The sequence below is a fragment of the Cavia porcellus genome, unplaced genomic scaffold (assembly GCF_034190915.1).
Source record: "Cavia porcellus strain 051 isolate PalLab524CR breed Dunkin Hartley unplaced genomic scaffold, mCavPor4.1 scaffold_4, whole genome shotgun sequence".
In the NCBI taxonomy this organism is placed as follows: Eukaryota; Metazoa; Chordata; class Mammalia; order Rodentia; family Caviidae; genus Cavia; species Cavia porcellus.
Genome location: NW_026947487.1, coordinates 115,621,794 through 115,641,704, shown reverse-complemented (window position 1 = coordinate 115,641,704; position 19,911 = coordinate 115,621,794). Strand labels below are relative to the sequence as shown.

General features: G+C 53.2%; 1 protein-coding gene and 1 pseudogene across 3 annotated transcripts in view; one reads left to right on the top strand and one right to left on the bottom strand.

Moving 5' to 3' along the window:
* Positions 1-19,911, bottom strand: part of Plcg2 (phospholipase C gamma 2) — a 115,193-nt gene that overhangs the window by 42,801 nt on the left and 52,481 nt on the right. For all 3 annotated transcript variants that reach the window (XM_063247707.1, XM_063247709.1, XM_063247708.1), the window contains 11 exons: positions 19,698-19,741; positions 18,241-18,313; positions 12,333-12,434; positions 11,532-11,650; positions 9,778-9,863; positions 9,462-9,582; positions 8,842-9,010; positions 3,113-3,217; positions 1,338-1,427; positions 647-822; positions 342-542 (listed from right to left, as the gene is read on the bottom strand). In XM_063247707.1, coding sequence (XP_063103777.1) covers positions 342-542; positions 647-822; positions 1,338-1,427; positions 3,113-3,217; positions 8,842-9,010; positions 9,462-9,582; positions 9,778-9,863; positions 11,532-11,650; positions 12,333-12,434; positions 18,241-18,313; positions 19,698-19,741 — 1,286 coding nt within the window. The remainder of the gene's footprint in view (positions 1-341; positions 543-646; positions 823-1,337; positions 1,428-3,112; positions 3,218-8,841; positions 9,011-9,461; positions 9,583-9,777; positions 9,864-11,531; positions 11,651-12,332; positions 12,435-18,240; positions 18,314-19,697; positions 19,742-19,911) is intronic.
* LOC134475806 (dnaJ homolog subfamily C member 21-like) lies at positions 3,213-8,845 on the top strand (annotated as a pseudogene).

Genomic DNA, 19,911 nt, shown 5'->3' with positions numbered 1-19,911 from the left:
TTTCTTCGTTGCCACAATGTGTTTGCCAAGCATAACGATGCTCTACATGAAGAAATGCAGGACCCTCTCCTGCCAGCCTTTTCTCTTCCTCATCCTCTAACAAGAAGCGGCGTGGACAGGCAGGAGGACAGCACAGGGCCAACACTAAACTCGGAGAGTCAAAGCTGGAGACGTGGGGACCACAAGATCAAAGCCAGGGGGCAGCAGGGAGGACAGAAGGGGGAGAGGCAGCCAAAGCCACGGCCTCCCGGGAGCTCTCAGCCTCCGGTGGACCATGGTCAGGACAAGGTCCGGGCACATGACCACCTGGGCATCCGCCTCCCACCCAGCCCAGGACGTACGGCTTGGACTCGTGCGGGTTGGGGTTGGGCACCGGGTCGGTGAGCCGCAGCTCGAACTCGGCGCAGCGCAGGTGTGACTCTCGGTAGTGCTGGATGAGGTCGTAGATGCTGCCGAACCTGAGGTTGTCGGTCAGGTAGTACTTCACGGCCCCGTTCTCCACGGTGGAGCGGATCAGGCAGTGCTGCACGCGGCCCGACCGCCTGCACGACAGGGCTGTCACTGGGGCCCAGCCGGGGGTGGCCAGGTGGGCACTACCCTACCTGCCACCCATTCCCCAGCCGGCCCTGGGGCAGGAGGGCATTACCAGAAGGACAAGGTATAGGCATCTGGGTGGCTCTCGCTCTCCCGCACCAGGAAGGTGCCATCCTTGGCTCCCGCCTCAGCACAGTACTCCTGCAGCAGCCTCTCCGCACTCGTCCTCTTCTCCATCTTCTTGTGGAACCATTTCTCCCCCAGATGCAGCTCCGTGGGTGGGACGTCCTGGGCCAGTCAGACGGGGGCTCCTGAGGGCTGTACTGCTTCCCCTGCCCACTCCCTTCTCCAGACAGCAGCTATTGCAGGGGCCTCCTGGACCCCTGAGATTCCCTGACCTCCATGGACCACGGGTCCCCAACAGAGACCTCAGTGCTAGCCTATAGGAACTCAGAGAGCCATGCCGTGCACTGAAGATGGCCAATGTCTGGAGGGGACAGGGCAGGAAAGCCGGGGCCCAAGGCAGACAGTGAGGTTACAGCACACACCCACGTGACCCTGGCTTCCCGGGGCTACACAGGCTAACACCTTGCAGGAAGGGGCCTTGAATCTTATTGGTTGGGCACCAGGAGTGGTCAGCCAATTAGAGAAGAGCTGGCCAGGCCCTGGTGCCCAAAGAGGCAGCAGTTAGGGCTCAGGATCCCCCCATTCACCAACTGGCCTCAGGATGGAGAAGCCATGCAGGAGATGTCGGCCCCAGGACAGGCAGCTTATTGAGGCAAGAGCAGCTGGTCTCCTCTTACCTGGGGCAGTTCCTCCTCCATGGCTTGCTCAATGTCGTCACTGAAGGACAGCTTGGCGTCGGCAATGGCACAGTAGTGCCGAGTCCATTTCTAGAGAGCAAAGCTGGCATTAGCATCCCCCAAAGTCAGCTACGTCAGCTTGGGACCAGGGATCCCGCAGGGCATCACCCCAACATGCACTGGGCGTCCCCTCTCCCAGCTGATGCACTTAGCGAGATTTCGTGGATTCTGTTCCCCTTGAGCCATTTCTCCTTATAAAAGATTTTATTGCTGGCTTCTTTTGACCTTTCAGGACTTTTAAAATCAGTGGGTGCAGCAGCAGACACAACTTAATTCTGAATTTCTACTGCATATGCAACCTGCAGCCTGTGGAGAACCACCCAGGTGACCCTCCTTGACTCACCTTGAAAAAAAGAGCAACTGTCTCCATTTTGGGTAAACCTGGCCCTGTCTCTGTGTGTTGATATGCACAGAGCTGGTTGGGCTATTTCTTATCACTTTAAGCAATGTAAATGGGGCTGGCTGAGGAGCTGATGTGTCACCTCTGAAGCAAAGTGACAGGTCAGTGTCACCCTGCCAGTGACTCCCCAGATCTGTGGCTGAGCTGGGCAGGATGGGAAGCCGTGCTCCACACTGTCAGCTGGGACTGGGCCTCGAGAAAGAGGCTGTAACTACCCAGGACAAACAGGACTGTGCATCAGAACTGAAGCACCGACCCAGGCTGTTAGAAACTACCTCAGACGTTGTGCAGCTGCTCTCTCTGCATTTCTTGCAGAGGTGATCTCAGCCCTCCTGCCTAGCTCAGCTCACAGTAGTCATGGCAGTCACGTATTCCCTCCACTCTCACCGTCACCCGTCCCTGAGCCACGCCCCTCATGGAGAATAAAACCAGGAAGAGGGGCTCTGGGTCAAGGCTTTTGTTCCGGTGAACCCCATCTTGTCTGGGCTTAGGACCCCTTGGCTCCCCACAACTGTGTCCATGTCTCAGTGTCTTTATTCTCACCATGGGTTGCACTGGAGTGATTGATTGGAATTCACTCACTATACTTCTAGTAACTGCTCCATGGGATGACACATATAAACCTTCCTGGGCCATGACCAGGACAGGAAAGGTTCTCTATAGTGGCCCTTTATGAAAAGTGAGATTATTTGCAGCACCTTCCTGTCTTTTTCTATTTCATCTGCTTTTTAAAGACTTTCTGAATTTTTCAGCCAGTTGGCGTCAAAGACTCTTCCTGAAACATTTAATTATAACCTAGTTAACCATTTTTGCGTATGTTTCATTGTTATATGTTTTACCCAAGATGTAAACATATACTCAACTAGATTTGCATGCCAGCCTAAGGGACAGGAGAAGGGAGTAGAGGTGGGGATGCCTTTCTCTCCTCAAAAACTAAGATTTCAGGTGAGCTCTGCCAGGCTGGGAGTCACCAGTGAGCCTGGGAAACTAAACGCACGTGGTAGTCAGCCTGGAAAAACGGCATTAGCAAAGCTGTGAGATGGGAAGGAGGCCTGTCTCCTGCTCACGGGAGTGCACACTGCCAACTCCTCTGATGGTGGCTCTGCCATGGCCACAGAGGGTGGCCCTGTCGGGGGAAGCGGGTGGAGGACCTATGGGAGTCCCTGTGGGGGACACGGCATGGGTGCGAGTGCCTGTTACGGTGCCCACAGAACTGTTTCAGAGTGACACTAAGCGTGCAGAAGAGAAAGGTGAATTTGGAGACAGCTCGCCTGGCTCCCGCAGGGTCTGAGGGGTGAGGGAGGGACCGGCCCACCTGGTCGATGGAGTCCCACATGTACAGTTCACCCTGCTGCTTGTGCTCGTCTTTCTTGTCCTCCATGTTCACATCCACGTCGCCTCGGGGGCCCAGCTTCTTATGCTAAGGAAAAAACGCACACAGGCCTCTCTTGAAACCCAAGTTTCAGGATCTTCCAGCCTGCAGGAATGCAGGGTATCGCCAGTGCCCAGCATCCAGCGCACTCTGCACCTCGGCACCTTCGCTCCACCGCTCCCTCTGCCTGGCTCCCCTCTCTCTGCCCTGGGCCCTGCACCTGGCCGCCTCCTCTGAGGAGCTCTCCCTGCCACCCAGGGCAGCCACCGAGCCACCTTCCCGGCCCTGCAGCTCTCAGCCCAGCCCTGCTTTACCTGTCTGTCTTCGGTCTTCTCTGCCTGACCCTGAGCCCCAGCAAGGCAGGGCCTTTGCTTTTCTCCTGCTGAGTGGCTGTGCCAGGGCAGCGCCTGGCAGATGGTGAGTGCTCAGCAGGCACGCAGCAGGCCCAGGAGAATCAGACCAGAAAGGGCGGCAGCAGACGCATGGGGTTCCACACAACAGCCCTATTTTGCCGTGTGTGCTGTGTGGCCCTGGGCAGGCAGCTACGCTTTCTAAGCCTCATGTACCTCACCTGCACAATAAGCAGTGATGCCAACACTGGCCCCAGTGACAGCTGGCACCGCCTCAGCAAGCACTGAGGAGTAGGAGAGACAGAGCCCTGGGAGAAGGAACTTGGGCCTAGGAGTAGGACCTGGGCTCGAATTCAGAGCCAAGTGACAATACAAATCTCAGTGACCTCCCTTGAGAAGAGGGTTATGACAGTCGCCCTGGAGCCCATAAACCAAGGTGTGACAAGTGCAAAAACTGCTACAGACCCATATGTCCTGCTGGGGATGGCACGGTAGCACACATGGGGCACACAGTCCTCAGAGGCAGACACACTGGGGAGACTCTTCTTTGGGAACGGTGTGACCTCAGCTGAGCTGTTTAACCTCTAAGCCTCAGTGTCCACATTTGTGAAGTGCCCTCGGGCCAGGGTGGGGGCATCTGTCCTACAGTGTAATAGGGACACTAAGAAATGTTACACTTGCACCTCACCCGGTGCACGTGCCACCCAGGGTTACTCTGATACTTGCCATTGCCACCCTCTGCTGGAACAGGAAGAGGAGAGGCAGAACGGAAACAGGAAGCCACGGGCCAGCTGGAAGTGGAGTGAAGGCCGCCAAGGCGCCCTGAAGCTTTGTGGGCCAAGGCCTGCAGGCCCCAGGCACCCGCAGCCCAGCTCTTGGCCCACCCTGCCCTCCCCTTGCAGAGAGTGTCCCTGCCTCTCACAGGGACCTGTCCCAGGAGCTGGGAACCTTTGCCCAGACTCTCCCCACAGGCTGATGCCCTTACCCGCTGAGTACCAACACCCCTTCTCTGTGGGCTTGGCCAAGGCCCACTCCCACTGTCTGCTGTTTCTCTGGTGACATCTCCCCATAAGGTCACTATCTCCTGGATCACACAATTTTTCCAGTGGACCCTGGTGGCCCAGTGACCCGCAGGGCATGGGCCATGTGCTATGACCACCACAGCCTCTATGTGGGATCTTTAACCTGAAACAGCACTCCCTTCTCTGACTGCTGCTGGAGTTGACATGTTTGTGTACCCTCAAAATCACATATGCAACCTCTTCTCCTGGGGAATATCGTTAGGGGGGGTTTTCTGGGAAGTGAGTAGGCTATGGATACAGACCTGTGTGGGGTCGAGCTCTGCAGAGGCCCCAGAGAGCGCCATCACCCCTCCCTCCATGTGGGGACACCGTGAGTAGTGGTGGCCTATACCCAGAAGAGGCCCTCATACTGGCACAGGACCCAGAACTTGCCAGCCACCAGAGTGGTAGGAAATCAGCTGCTAGTGGGTAAACCGCCTGCTAATGGTATTTTGTTACAGCAGCCCCAACAGGTGTGATGATGACCAAGCCACACCTGCAAGAACCTGTCTACCCACCCCTACAGGCCCACTGCAGCTGTCCACTGCAGCCATGCGGGTCCTTCCCCAAATGGCCACAGCTCAATACTTCAGACTCCATGGCAGGTCCTGTGACTGAGCTCTCACAATAGGCCACGGAAGGGACACAAACATCTGGTGTCCACTTGCTCACCGGAAACGACTGGCCCTAGACAGCCCAGGATGCCCCTCCCGCAAACTGGAACTCAGGGTGCCCGAGCCCAGCTTCACCCCAGACAAGGACAGTGCTCTAGAGCAGACAGTCCCCGCCATCCCTGTGCTGTGAAATCTAGGGAACCCTACAGGCTGGGAGCTTTCCCTCCTCAGACAGTCGGCCATTCATACAATGATGGGGGAAGTCAGTTATACTGAAATCTGATTACTGAGATTAAATAGCATTAGAGAAATATGCTAATGGCTGTGCTTCCTCATTAGCATCTGAAATAAGATTCAGAGGCAGATCTAAAAACCTTCCTAATTCCCAAGTCCTGATGAGCACAGCATCATTTTGAAATACTGTCAGTGTGACAGGAAAATCTCCCCGACTTCGCTGCTGGCCCCCCACCTGCTGCCAGCACCCGCGATGGAAGGGAACGTTAGGTTTCACACGCAGCTTAATGAAGACAAGATGCAAGCCTTGTCCCACTGAGGCTCACATCCCCAGCCCACAAATTCTAATCTTTGAGATCTGAGGGACCCCAATTGAAACCCCTGCCTTGGAAGATGGTACAGCAGGACGTGAGGACCCCAGAGCCCTGAATCACCCAAGGGCCAGAGCTCAAAGGTCCTGGGACATTGCCTAAGTTCACATTTACAAACCCTGCATCTCTGGTCTCTTCATCCTGATAATATGAATTCCCCGTTGTTCCTTTGCTTGCCCTGAGCCCTGACACAATCAGATATCTCCCCCATAGCATGGGGACACCAGCCCTACCACCCCATTGCGGCTCATGAACCTTAGCCGGGGAACTACCAAGGACAGGAGCACCAAGGTACATGGTGAAAATGTGCCTGAAATAAACCAACAGTTGTGCTTTAGTAAATCCAGTGCCCCACCGCAGAGAGCAGGGTGCCACTTGGAGCATGTGCCCACAGCCAAGCCGACAAGGCAGGCTCTAGACACGGTATGATGGAAAACAACTAACAGGGTTATGACAGTAAAAGCCACACTGCCATTAACCAACCCCCAAAACACTTCCCCTGCTACACACACACACACACACACACACACACACGACATCCCATTGTTCTCGCCACTGTCTGAAGCAGTCGTGCAAGTCCTCTTTCATGGGTTTAGCTGTGCTGTCCTGGCTGCCTTGATGGCCTGAACTAATTGAAAACCTTTATCTTTCATGGTTATTGTGACTTTGGAGAAGGGCCCAAAGAGGCAGTGCCAGATCTAGTGAACAAGGAAAAGGAGCTGGTGTAGTGGGGCACACCTGTAATCCCAGCACTCAGGAGGCCAAGGCAGGAGGATCGCCGTGAGCTCAAGACCAGCCTGGGCCACAAAGTGAGCTCAAGGTCTGCCTGAACTGCATAGTAAGACCCTGTCTCAAAAAAATCAAGAAAGAAAGGAGGAGGATGAGGGCACACTGTCATGTTTTCAGGAGCCTTCTGACTTGGCAGCAGTATTCACCGTATTTTTGATCAGACCTCATAAGGATACTCATAGAACTTCCAGAAGAGTTACAGAAAGTGGCAGGAATGATGGGTTAACTGAGTTCAAAATGAGAGGGACTGTTTTGAGGGGGGATGAATGGCGATGTGTCTTTTAGTGTAATGTCTAGAAAAATGTAAAGCTATGCAGCCGCCACTACCTCTGCCACCGCACTCGCTGGCTGTCCAGGTGCAGGCACTGGGCTTCCTCAGGAGGAGGGCTCAGCCCAGGCCCAGCTGCAACCCTGCACCCAGCCCAGCGATGAAGTGTCACTATGAGGGTGTGGTGTGATGCCAGCGGGGAGGACCTGAAGAAGGCTGTGGGAAACTGGCCCTGAGATGGCACCCGGGCAGTCACTCGAGCTCTGTGCTTCAATTTGGACCTGATTCTTCACACCAGCAGTTCTGACTGGGTGTCTTCCCTGGGGGAAGATTGCCTATTCCCTTTGAAATAAAAATCTGGATGCTGCTGCTGCAGCAGCTGAACAGCTTAAACTAATCCAAGCAGCACAAGATGTGTCGTATGACCCTCAGGAAAGAGCATGGCACAGTAATCAGAGAGGTCTTACTGAAAGGAGGGCCTGATGGGACGTCAGGTGGTAGCTTTTGTTCATAAAAGACACGAGAGCGTGCAGGCTTATCGGAAGCTTGCTGAGGAACGGACTGCTGGGAAGGTCAGGAGCCAGGCCAAACTGGCGGAGCGGTGCAGAGAACAGGGCTGCATGACCACAGCCAGGATGGAGGAGGAGGAAGAGGAGCACCAGGAGACGGAGGCACGGTAGGAAAAGGAGTCTGGAGATGGCTCAGATGAAAATAAAAAAGAGGAACGTGAGCTCAAACACAGACGCGATGACAAAGGCAGTGCCGAGGCCAAGGAAGTCGGGTTTTATGATGATCCTTACTGCCCAGCATGTGACAAACCCTTCAAGACAGAAAGGCCATAAAGAATCATGAAAGGTCAAACAAGCACGAGGAGATGGGTGCCTTGTTGGAACAACAGCTGGGGGAGAAGAGAGTTTTTTAGGACCTCAAGTAGATGAAACCTATTGAATGCCAATTCTGAGGAAGCAATGGAAGAGGTTCCAAAACAAAAGCTTTCTAAAAAACAAGAAAAAGAGACAGAAGCCAGCACAGAACTATGATGACAGTTTCCAGGAAAGTAAAACTGGGGGAGAAAAGGGTGACCCAGAAGATACTAGCTTACATCAAGACAATGCCAAAAATTGGAAGATAATCTTCTGGAAAATGTCAGTGTCACAGAGACCATCGGACCATGTGATGATCCAGAAAGTAAAGCTGAGTATTCGGAAACCCAAAGGAAAGAAAACCAAAGACATGAAAGAAATCTGTCAAAGTATCTGCTAAACCACAAATCCAGAGTGATGGTATCCGCTGTGAAATCCGCCATAGTGAGTTTCCACCCTGGAATAAACTTTTTGCCCATCTCAAGGCTACAAGTCAGGCAGGAGCACCTCTACCATCATCTATAAACAGCGTAACCATTAGTCAAAGCAAGAAAGAAGAACGTAAAAACAGAAATTCTGCCAATACTTTTTTTCTGTGTCCAGATTTAAAAACCAAAAACTGAACTGAAGTCACCTAAGAGTTAAAATTTCAGTGATTTGCAATTTATTGCATCATGGAAGATTATTTTTTATTTTATAAAGACACATGTTGTTTAATATATATTTTTTAAACATTTCACTAGCAACTGAATTCTATTTTTGCCATCTGAATTGACTTGAATGTCTCTAACGAGGTAAATATTGTAAAGTGCCTGTCTTGACTTCTCATGTGGACAGAAATGTACAGGAAAATTAAATTATTTTAACACATTAAAAAAATAAAATAAAATAAATTTTTTTTAATTGGTACCAGGGATTGAACTCACGATTGCCTGCTTGCAAGGCAGGCGCTTATGCTGCTGAGCTAAATCCCCAGCCCCAATAAAAAATTTTTTAAAGTTTAAAAATGTAAGTATTCCTTCCATGGCACCTGGTAGTATTCTCCTGAGACAGAGAGGACATAGAAGCTGCACCCATGGCCCCGGGGTCTGTAAGGAAGCAGGCCTAGAGCCAGCCCCCTACCTTGATGATGATCTTCTCCCGAAGCTGGCTAGGGGAAGGCAGCTGGTCAGCGCTGGCCTCCGTGGGCTTGGTCAGCAATAGGTCGCCAAGCACCTCCTTGAACACCCTGGCCATGTGCCGCTGCTGCTCCACGCTGCAGTGCTCCTCGATGGACAGGATCACGGGGAAGCTGCAGCAGAAGGGCGGGGCAGCTGGGGTCGGGCAGGCGCTGTCCCTGTGTCCCGCCTGAGCCACAGCACAGCTCAGGGGTGGGGTCGTCCAGCTGTCTAGGGAGGGCCATGCACCCCAGGGCTTAGCTCCCACTTATTATCTACCAGGTGCTAAGCACTCAGGACGTCACCCCAACTGGACTTCACTGCAGCACAGCACTGGGAATTAACAGAGCTGGGCTCAAACTCGGGGGAGTGAGCCCAGAACCCAGGCTGCTGGGTACTCTCAGCAGTACTTAAAGGCCACTGTTGCGCCACAGAGGCCACAGAGAGCCAGCCCTGGGCAATGCCTCTGGATGAGATGGTGTCCAGGGCTCTAGTGTTCTGGGGAGCGGGGAGGTGACATGTGTCTGTCTGTCTGCCCAACCTTAGCTGCTGTCCTATGAAACACCTGGAAATCAGTCAGCTGACCTCGAGGTGACAAAGGCGTGGTCTCTGATGGCCTGCACGACATCATCAAACTTGATCTTGGTGGTCCGTGTCCAGCCGTGGTAGATGATGGGCTTCCCGTCGGGCCCATCCCAGCAGTCCACTAGGGGAAACAAGGCAGCCTCCTCAGATGCTCATACTCCTCGCCCCAGGGACGGCTGTCTTCAGGGGAAGTCCGTGGCCATATCTCTCAGCCCAGATGCTTCTGGGACCGTGTTTCCCACAGCCTGTCCCGCCTTTTGGGCCAAGCAGCTCCAGAACCCCACGTCTATTTGCCGCACTATCCCCAGCTACTCACGCTCAATGCAGCGGCAGCCCATACGCAGGCAGCGCACATACGCTTCTGGGGACGACTCGCTGCGCAGCTGGTCACCTGTGAGGTACCTGAGGAAACAGGCCAGGTGGCAGCATGTGGAGGTGGCCCTGTACCTCAGGGCAGCCAGGGGGACTTCATAGCCCCGGCTCCCAGGGTTTGAGTTCTTCCTGCTCAGAAACACCTCGGGCTACGATCTGTATCTCACACTGCAATCCTATGGCCATGATAGTCATAGACCCCCTCAGGATGAGCCCAGCGGCCATCCTGGCCACCCAGATGTGGGCTTGGGAAGGTGTACTCTCTCTAGCAAAACTCAGGCAAAGTGGTCGAGAGTGAAGATGATGGGTGATAAGTGAACGCGCCTGCAGCAGGAGCAGATAGGCTTGGCTTGTGCTAGTGGGGCCTGAGGCCAGCACGGAAAGGCACCATCTTAGCTGCTTTTCTCATTGCTGGGACAAGATAGCTGACACTTACTATTTAAAGCAGGAAAGGTTTATTTAGCTCCCAGTTTGTAGAGGTTTCAGTCCATAGGTAGGGGGCACAGCAGAGGGACATGGCAGAGTCAACCCAGCTCATGGCATGGAAGGTAGCAGGCAGCAAGCAGCAGATAGCAGCAAGCCTGCCTTCCTGCGGTCCCTTCCAGTTCCATCCAGTCTGCTTGGCTTCTGAGTGGTACCACTCAGAACTACGCTAATTCCAACCTGGGGACTAATTCAGTACCACGCAGCTTAACTCCAGCAACACTGTTTTAATCCACACTCACTCCCTAGATCCAGCTGCCTCCAAAGAGCCTTCTTGTGAGCACATGAGGCCAGGGGGGACATTTAGACACAGGCCATAACAGGCACCCAACAACTGCAGGTGGGGTTTACTGCGCATGTGCACATTTCTGTTCCTGCGTTCGCCTCTTCCCCGAGCCCCTTTGTGTCAGCTTCCTTAAGCCCTTTGAGGTTGGGCAGCGTCCACCACCTCAGGCCACAAACTCTTGCAATGATGGACATGGCAAGGAGCACAGAACTGTGAGATCAATCTGTTCCCGGAAAACATTTTACCTGCCCAGACACTCAGGGCAACTTGCCAAGGGCCTTCTACAGCCCCCAGCGCCCCAAGGACACTAGGGGCACACCCCCACAGCCACTCGTCCCCAGAAGTGGGACTAAGTATCAGAATCTGAGTGGAGCGTCTTCTCTCCTCTCGTCTGTCCTCTATTTTGCAATCACTGATATCCGAAGAGGTGGCTCTGAGTGTGGTCTCCAAGTTTAAAAGCTGGCAGTAGCTCCTCATTGTCCTCACTGTGACATGCAAGCTCCGACCCATGCCAGCCCTGCAGCCTCCTCCCTCTGTGCTGGCATCCAGCCTCACAGGCTCCCCATGGCTGTTCCTGCCCCAGGGCCTTTGCACCATTGCTCCTCTATCTAAAGCTTCCCTCCCACTTCACCCTATTTTTCTGTCACCAGCCCCTCTCCTGCAGGACTCTCAGGAGAGCCTCAGTCACTACTACATCCATGGCAGGCACGCCATGAACCTCACTTCCACGGCCATTCAGTTGCTTTGCCACGGCCCCACGAGATGCCCGTCTCTAAAGAAGCAAGCAGACGGACTTTCTTTTCAGGGTCACAGAGGACTTTTATTCCACCACTTCCTGGGAGAAGAAGCTGTGTCCTGCCCCTTCCAGAACTTCTGTGTCCTCCAGGGTGAGAGGTGTGGGCTCTCACTGCCCCCATAAGGAGACTCACGTGTTGTGGGACGAGGAGATCCAGTAGTGGGACAGGGGGTTGTTCATGTCCTGCATGTCGACCACGTCGTGCTTTGCGTCCCAGATGCTGTTTTCTCGGGAAAACAGGTACGTGAGGAACTGAAAGAGTCACAGGCGGGAGCGTGGTGGCCACGGCAGAGACGGCTGCTCTGAGCTGCAGGGGAGGGGGCAGCACCAGAGATGGCCGCCTGGCCTCGGTGACCCAGGATCTCAGGGTGCTCAGTCCTTCCCTTTCCTATGCTTATCCCCAAAATCTGACACTGTGGAGTATCCGCTTCCTGTACAGAAGTTTCCATCGGGACAGTAACGGTGTCACCCACAGAAGCAGCAGGGCATGGCCCCAAGCACAGAGCCTAGGCTGGAAACTCCCCACCCCAACTGCCAGCTCCTTTGTGGTAGAAAATGAACATCCTGGGGAACCTGGAGCCACGTCCTGCTGCCTGAGAGCAGCCTCCCATGGGGAGGGGTCCTCACTGCTCTCCATCCTGATCCTCCAAGAACCATCCCAACCAGGTCTGGTGCAGCCACATCCACCGCCCCTGGGAGCACTCTCTGTGCACAAACTCCTTGCTCCCTGCTGGCTAGCGCCCTCTACTGGCAAAATCTATAACCCCACTCCAGAAGGGTGATCAAGGGAGAAGAAAATGCCAGATGGGGAAGATCTAAGATCTGGAAAACCTCCCCTGCTGGGGCCTCTGACTGCAAAGCCCTCCAAGGAACAGCAGGAAATCAATCTCAGAAGTGCAAAGCTGCGCTGTTAGGACAAGAGCCCAGCGCTCACCTCATCTACAAACAAGAAGGGTTCAGCCGTCTCCCTCATGGTGTCGTCAATAAACTTTGTCATCCGCTCCCGGACTTTGTTTAGATCCTGAGCCCAAAGCTCCTGAAAAAGACAAAAAAAAAAGAAGAGAGAGACAGAAAGAAATCACCAAAGAGAACAAACAAAATTCATCCCCCAGAATCCAACCTGTCAGTTAATTCTGAGTTCACTGGGCACCAAACACCATGTACAGAGGCCTCATCCCAGGCCTCTGAGATCAGCAAATGCTTCCTGCAGTGGACAGAGAGTGAGCATCTCTGCAACCACGCATCCCTGCATTGTAGCGCCAAAGCCACCATGACAAGAGGTGGGCAGAGGCCACGGCTGTGTTCCAGTGAAACTTGATTTACAGATAGTGGTAAAGCAGCCAGACTAGCGTGCGTACCAGCTGCCATCAGGACTGTCCCTCGGGTAGCCAGTGCAAGCCACGCCCTGGAGAAGCCCACCCTGCACACCACCACCTCCTAAGGAACCTGGGTTAGGAGAAACCCATCCCCCTGCACTGTGGACTGGTAGCCAACAGGGGAAGTGCTTGGGAACCACAACCTTCTTGTCCAGAGGAACCCAGGAAAATGTCAAGATGAACGAGCAAAAGGCCATCTCTGGCCTCCAGCCAAACAGAGCAGGAGACATGGACATGGAAGAAAGCGGAAGTCGCACACCTGAACTTCTGGGATGAGGGCAACTGAAGTAAAGAAACTATTCCATGAGGCTGTGAAAGACACCAGAGCAGAAATAGTATGTCAGGTAAGAGAAGAAATCACAAACAGAACAAAGGGTTGCTGAGCATGTCTAAAGAAGACATAGATTAAAAAAAGAGGAGCAGCCCGAGTTAGCTCAGCAGCGTAAGTGCCTGCTTGGCAAACTTGAGGTCGTGAGTTCAATCCCCGGCACGGGGTGGGGGGGTGGGGGGAGACGCATAGGAAAATGAGGGAAACCTTGAATGAATACAGAGAAGAATTGGAATGCGTGAAATGGACTTAAAGAGCCATTGAGGAAATGAATAACTCCACTGAAAGCTAGCAAAATCACTTGAAAGAAACTGAAGATAGACTTTCAGACTTTGAAGACCAAATGGCAGCTAGTAACCACAAAAGGAAAGATCTCTTAAAAATAACAAGAAATGCCGGGGATTAGCTCAGCCATGTAAGTGCCTGCCTGGCAAGCACAAAGTCCTAAATTTGATTCCTGGTTTTAAAAAACACAAAAATAACAAGGAACCAGGAAATGATTCAATGGTTGCCAGATGATGCAAAGAAAAATAATTTAAGAATGATAGCTGTCAGTGAAAAAGCAGGAGTCAACACACATGGCATTGACTACTTACAGAATAATAGCAGAGAACTTCCTAAGCATGAGAAAGGGACCTGACATTCAGGTAAGTGAGGCATACATAATTCCAGCTAGCCATAACCAAAATAAATCTATACTCAGAATTAACATTCAAGATCCCAGAAATTCAACACAAAAATAGTATATTAAAGGCTGTTAGAGAAAAGAAATAGATCACCTATAAAGGGAAACCCATCAGAATCACAGCAAACTTTTTTTTTTTTTTAAATTGGTACCGGGGATCAAACTCACGACTGTCTGCTTGTAAGGCAGGTGCTTATGCCACTGAGCTAAATCCCCAGCCCCAATACAGCAGACTTCTTGACACAGACCATCAAGTCAAGAAGAGCTTGGAGTAAAGTGTTTCAAATCCTGAAAGAAAACAGCTTCCATCCCAGATTGATCTACCCTGCAAAACTATCTTTCAAAATTAATGGAAAAATAAGATGCTTCCATGACAAAGAACTGAAGGAAATCATGACCACCAAACCAACCCTACAAAGAGTACTGAAGAACATTCTAGAGAGATCAAAGTGACTGTGGTCCCAGGAACAGCACCAAAGTGGGGTCACCAAGCGGAGTAGACGAAGGGAAAAGTAGGGAGTCAACGGCAGAAAAAAACAGCAGAGACAAACCAGTGCATGCTGGCTGCACCCATTAACGCAGATGGCCTCAATTCACCAATAAAGAGAGACATCACAAATCAAGATCCATCAATAGTCGTATTCAAGAAACACATTAACTCAAAAGGAAATTCATAGATTGAAAGTCAAAGGAGAGAAAACAATGCTCCATGTGACAGGGAACCAGAAAAACGAAGGGGTAGCTTGCCCATCAACGGCAGAATGGGTAAGAAAAATACGGCATGTTTATACAATGGAAAGCTACCCAGCTATGAAAATAATCATGAGGCTCTTGTAGGTAAATGGATGCAACTTGCGATCACGCTCTTGGGTGAAATGGTTCTGACTCACAGGTGAGCATCGTGCTGACTCCCTAGCATAAAAGCTGAAGGAGCTGGTGGGGTCCTCACTCTACAACAGATGGTGCGAAAGTGAAAGGGCAGAGACAGCTCAAAAGGGAAGGTGGCAGCCGCTGTTAATTCCTCATTACTTTCTTCTAAAGTCTTGTATTCTCATTGTTTTATCTGGATTGGTTTGATTCTGCTTTGTTTGGTTTGATTTTATTGTATCTGATGGCATGGGCAGCTATTTCAAAGATTATAACAAGATGTATTATGGTAGCCATTGTTGATTTCCCATTATATTGGTCTAAAGTCCTGCATTGTTTTCATTGTTTTGTTTGGACTGGTTTTGTTCTATTTGATTCTACTGTGTCTGGTGGTATGGGCAGATAACAAGATGTGTTATGGCAGCCAGTGTTGATTTCCTGTTACTTTGTTTTGAAGTCCTGTATCGCATTCACTATTTTGTCTTGACTTTATTCTGTTTTATTTTGCTTGATTTTATTCCCTTAAAAATAAAAAGCACAAGCAGTGGCTTCCTGGAGCCAGGGGCTATGGTTTGCCAACACCGTCCTGTACCAGCTCATGACATCTGCATGAAGGACCAGAGAAGACAGTGGTCACGCTGGCCCGCCAGGTCACGCGCCTGGCCTCTCCTCACCACCGCGATGGTGAGGATCCTGTGTGTGAACAATCCTCCTCCTGCCATCAACTCTAAGTCATGCATTGTCACTGTCATTTTAGAGATGAGGACACAGAGCCACAGGACACCACGTAAGACCCCAAGCTCACAGAGCTCTTGAGTAGTGGAGTCAGAGCTCCCAGTAACTGCACCATGGAAAACAGACCTCAAATCTAATCAAATGCTCTCTTGTAGCCAAGGCATGGTTGTGCATGCTTGTAATCAGATCACTCTGGGAGGCTGAGGCAAGGAGGGTCACAAGTTCGAACCCATCCTTGGTGACTTAGTTTACTTTTTTTCAAAATAAAAAAATAGGAATGTAGCCCAGGGCAAAGGCTAGTGCAAAAATAAAAAGGCCTTCTTTGCAAGGGGTCAGCCAACTGATGCTGCTCACTGAGAGATTTCCAAAGTGGCCTCTACATAGCATCAAAAATTCTGGAAGCTCTTAGCAGTAAGGAACACATAACAAAGTGACTTCATTATTTTCTTCTCTATACCCAAAACCCCAAATATCCTTAGGCAACATGGGTACCCTAAGACACACACACCCAACTTTGACCAATGCTCCCTTGGTGCCAATACTCTTGGCCCCAGGACTGTCCCTTAGCTTTCGCGGCCTCACTCACCACCGGGACTGTGTGTGGTGCGTGCAGCGTGGCCTGGAAGCCCAGACTGTTGTCGTGCTGCCCTCACTGCCTTGGAAACGGTGCTTACAGGGCAGCCGCAAGCTCCGGATTTTGTTTTCGGTTTGGATGGGTGGCTTTTTATTTTTTAATCTGTTTCTCTAGTCACTTTTGCAGTATCAGGGCCTGAACTCTGGGCCTTCACGCTGAGCTACATCTCCGGCGGGGTTTATTTTTAAATAGGGTCTCACCAAGCCACCAAGTTTTCCAGGTGGGGCTCAAATATGTATGCTCCTGCCTCAACCTCCCAGAATGCTGAGATGACAGGCGCGGGCCACCGTGCCGGGCTGCAGAGCCACCACTTAAGCAAAGCACATGCGTGTTTTCATGAAGTTTTCGTTTTAACCGTACACAGCCACGGCGCTTTCTAAAAAAGTTGTACTAATTAATCTGCAGACCAAGCGCTGTGATGGCCATCCCCCACGCGCACCCATCACCCCAAAGGCCAGAGAGATGTTCAGGGGCTGCCCGGGCTTTACTCGGGCCGCACGACCTGGCCTCTAAGGGCCCCCATCAGGGGTCAGTGCGGGTGGGGGGCTGAGTCTCCCTAGAATAAAGTTGACTGCCGCTAGGTGGCACCACGACTTGAGTCAAGTTGCTTGTTTCCAGGAAGGCGACCTGCAAACAGGGTTCCCTGCACAGGAGCGCGCAGCGGGAGCAGGAAAGGCAGCTCCTGGGACCGCCAGGCGGAGCCCATCAGTCCCTAATCGCAGCGCCCCCAGGACGCTCCCGCAGCCCCGCTCCTCCTCCCCAGCTGCCAGCGACTTTCTCTGCAGCCCGGACCTCAGCTGGGACCACGCGCTGGAGACGCCGTCCCCCTGCGGGTGGGCAGGAGTGCACCGCCATCCCCAGCCAGGACAGACTGAAGAGTCTGAGCAGAAGGGACCGGCCCCGGGCTCATTAGACTCCTCCGGGGCAGGAAGGGGGCGGGGAGCTGGAAGAGCCCGGCTGGGGGTAAAGTGGGGAGAAACCGCCTGCTTTCTACTGCCCTCTCTCTAATTCTGGTGACTTACACGGGCCTGACGACCCCGCCTGGCCACTTCGGTGTCTGAAATGGACAGCAACGGGGTTTTTTAAACTAATTACTTAATTTTGTATCAAACTAAAACTGGTGTTAAATGTAAAGTTGTGTGGGCATGTGCGTGTGCGACCGGTGGGACAGTACTGGGAACTGAACCCAGAGCCTCTGCGCTCAGCTACACTCAACCTTTTTTTTTTTCAAATGGGGTTTCCCCAGGTTACCCAGCCTGCACTCAAACTTATGAGCCTCCTGCCTCAGCCTCCCCGGGTACTATGATTATTGCCATGCACCAGACACCCAGCTGACAGTCTTAAAAATGAAAAGGTAGTAAATGAGGAAAAAGTTACTGAGGCTCTAATGATTCGAAGACTTTTTTTGGGGGGGAGGGGGTCTTTTTGAGACAGTGTCACTGTGCAGCTCAGGCTGGCCTTGGGCTCACTTTGTAACCCAGGCTGGTCTCAAACTAGCAGAGACCCTCCTGCCTCAGCCTCCCTGGCGCTGGGATTAGAGACGTGAGCCACCACACCCGGCTGAAGACTAATTTTAAATACAGTAAGCTTCTGTGTACACAGTCAAGTACTGCTGTCTTCTCCAACCCCCCTCCCACCCCCAATTCTGAGAGGCGGGGTCTCTGGTCACATTTCAGAGGGAAGAAACTGGGGACAGAACGGTTAAACTAGCTGTCCAAGGCCACATATCTCCTCCACCACATCACAGACAAGGGGAATAGGGGAATGGGTCCTGCGCAGGGGTGGGGGATGGGGTGCCGCCTTCCCTCTGCCCTCAAGATGCTGGGTGCACCCGTGTGACAACTGCCTAGTGTCTTTGCAGGACGTCATGCTGGTAGACACCAGCACCCACACAAAACTCCTCAGGCCCTGGAGCCCAGGGGCACTTCCTGTCCAGGGAGATGGTCCCCAAGTCGCTTGAGGACAGCCGTGCTGTCTCATCGCAGAGGACCCAGAAGGGTCAGCAGCAGAGTCCCACTCTCCGTGAGCAGGGAGGCTTCCCAGGAAGGGACCCCTTCCTGGGACTGTCTAGGGACAGTGCCCACTCCTCCCCTTCTGGGGCTTTGACAGAGTAATGCAGGGTCTCAGACAGCACAGTGGCTTGTGACGACTGACCCCGCGTCAGGGAGGCCTGGGCTGCCCCAGGACGGCAGGGGCCAGGCCCACGGGGCCTCTCACCTGCTGCTCATGAATGAGAAACCTCTGGAAGTCCTGCAGGTAGACTGCAGAGCCATCGGGCCGGTCAGTGTTCCTGTACATAAGGAAAGGGGACCCATGAGGGGTGCGTTCCCCAGAGGGTCCTCGATCCCGAACACCCCCACCCTCTGCAGGTTCCAAACGGCCCATGTGGCCACGCAGAGACACAGGTTCCGCCCAAAGGATTGGCAGGGCCCTGAAGCTTGAATGGGGGGAGGGGGTTGGGGGCCCTGGCCCTGTCTGAGGTCTGCGGAAGGAACAAGGCAGGGACCAGGACAGCAAGCAGCAGCACTGGGGAGCGGCCAGGGGCTCCACGCCAGACCTGGAGAGCCAGGGAGGCTTCTAGAGAGGGGGTGCTTAATCCTGGAAAATAGCAGAGGCCAACAAGGGGGAAGAGCGAGCTGGGGACAAAGGGAAAGGGCTGGGAGCGGGAGGAGAACAAGGGGGAGGGGCGGAGGGAGAAGAAGAGGGAGGGGAGAAGCCCCGCCCCAGGTAAGACCCGGCTTCTGCCGAGCCTCTGAGGACGGGGTCATCACTGCAGCATGCAGGACACCGCCCAGTGTCAGCAGCCTCCTCCCCTCCAGCAGAGCTCTGTCTCTAATACTGGCCAGACCTGCTGCTGGGCCAGGTGCCACCTGGGGAGGACTCTGCAGGATGCCAGGACCTTGCTAGACTGGCATGAGGCACGTGGTACCCAGGGGCCTGCATCCTGCAGGACGGAGCTGCCCGGGATGGGACACTGCCCGGAGCACGGCAGGAGATGCTTTAAGCCAGCCAAGGAGTGAAAGGCTGCCCGCAGCTTCCAGCCTCTGCTGACCAGGCAGGCCTGCAGTCCCTGTCTTCCTCCCAAGCCCTTTCTGTCCCCTCCCAACCAGCGTGGTATCTCACACCACGCTTCTCATCTGCACTGTCACACTCCTCTGCTACAGGCTTTGGAAAGTGACAGCATGGACTCGGTCTAAGTGCCACAGCCACGCCCTTAGTGCCACTAACTCCATGGCAAACCTATCTCCTGGTCAGACAGGCTTGGAAGACACAAGCCCCTTATAATCCCTGACCTGGGATCTGGAAGCCTAGGACAGGGCCTGAAAAACCCTGCAGCACTGGCTCAAAATACCACAGTGCACCACAGGCTGAGCTCTTCAGGGAGCACTGCAGGTACCCAGCACCCCCCACCCAGCTCAGCCCACACAGCCGCGCCATTCACACCAGCGTGCTGGGGAGAAACCCGTAAACTCAAGCCCAGGTCCGAGGTCAGGAAGGAGACCCTGAGCCCTGAACCCTGAGGACCCCCAGCACTCTGCAGCCCGGTGCTGCCGTCCCAGACCCCAACCCAGGCTCAGGACTGTGTCCCTGTGGAGGCCACAGATAGCCCCACCCGGAGGCCACTGGTCACAGAACACGGTCGTCCTGAAGGCAGCAGCCAGAAGGGTCCTCACCCCAGGATGAACACAGAGGAATCCTTCTTAAATTCGTCAAGAATCTGAAATGGAAAACACACACAAAATAAGAATATTAGACAAGCCAAGTAAAGTGGTGAGGAGACCTGCTCATCAGACAGTTACCAACATTGTTCCTGTGAGCGGTGAATAGTCCAATGTAACAGAGACTTCCGGTGTGAGGGCAGGTGTCCCCTGCGCCCTTCTCAGTCTG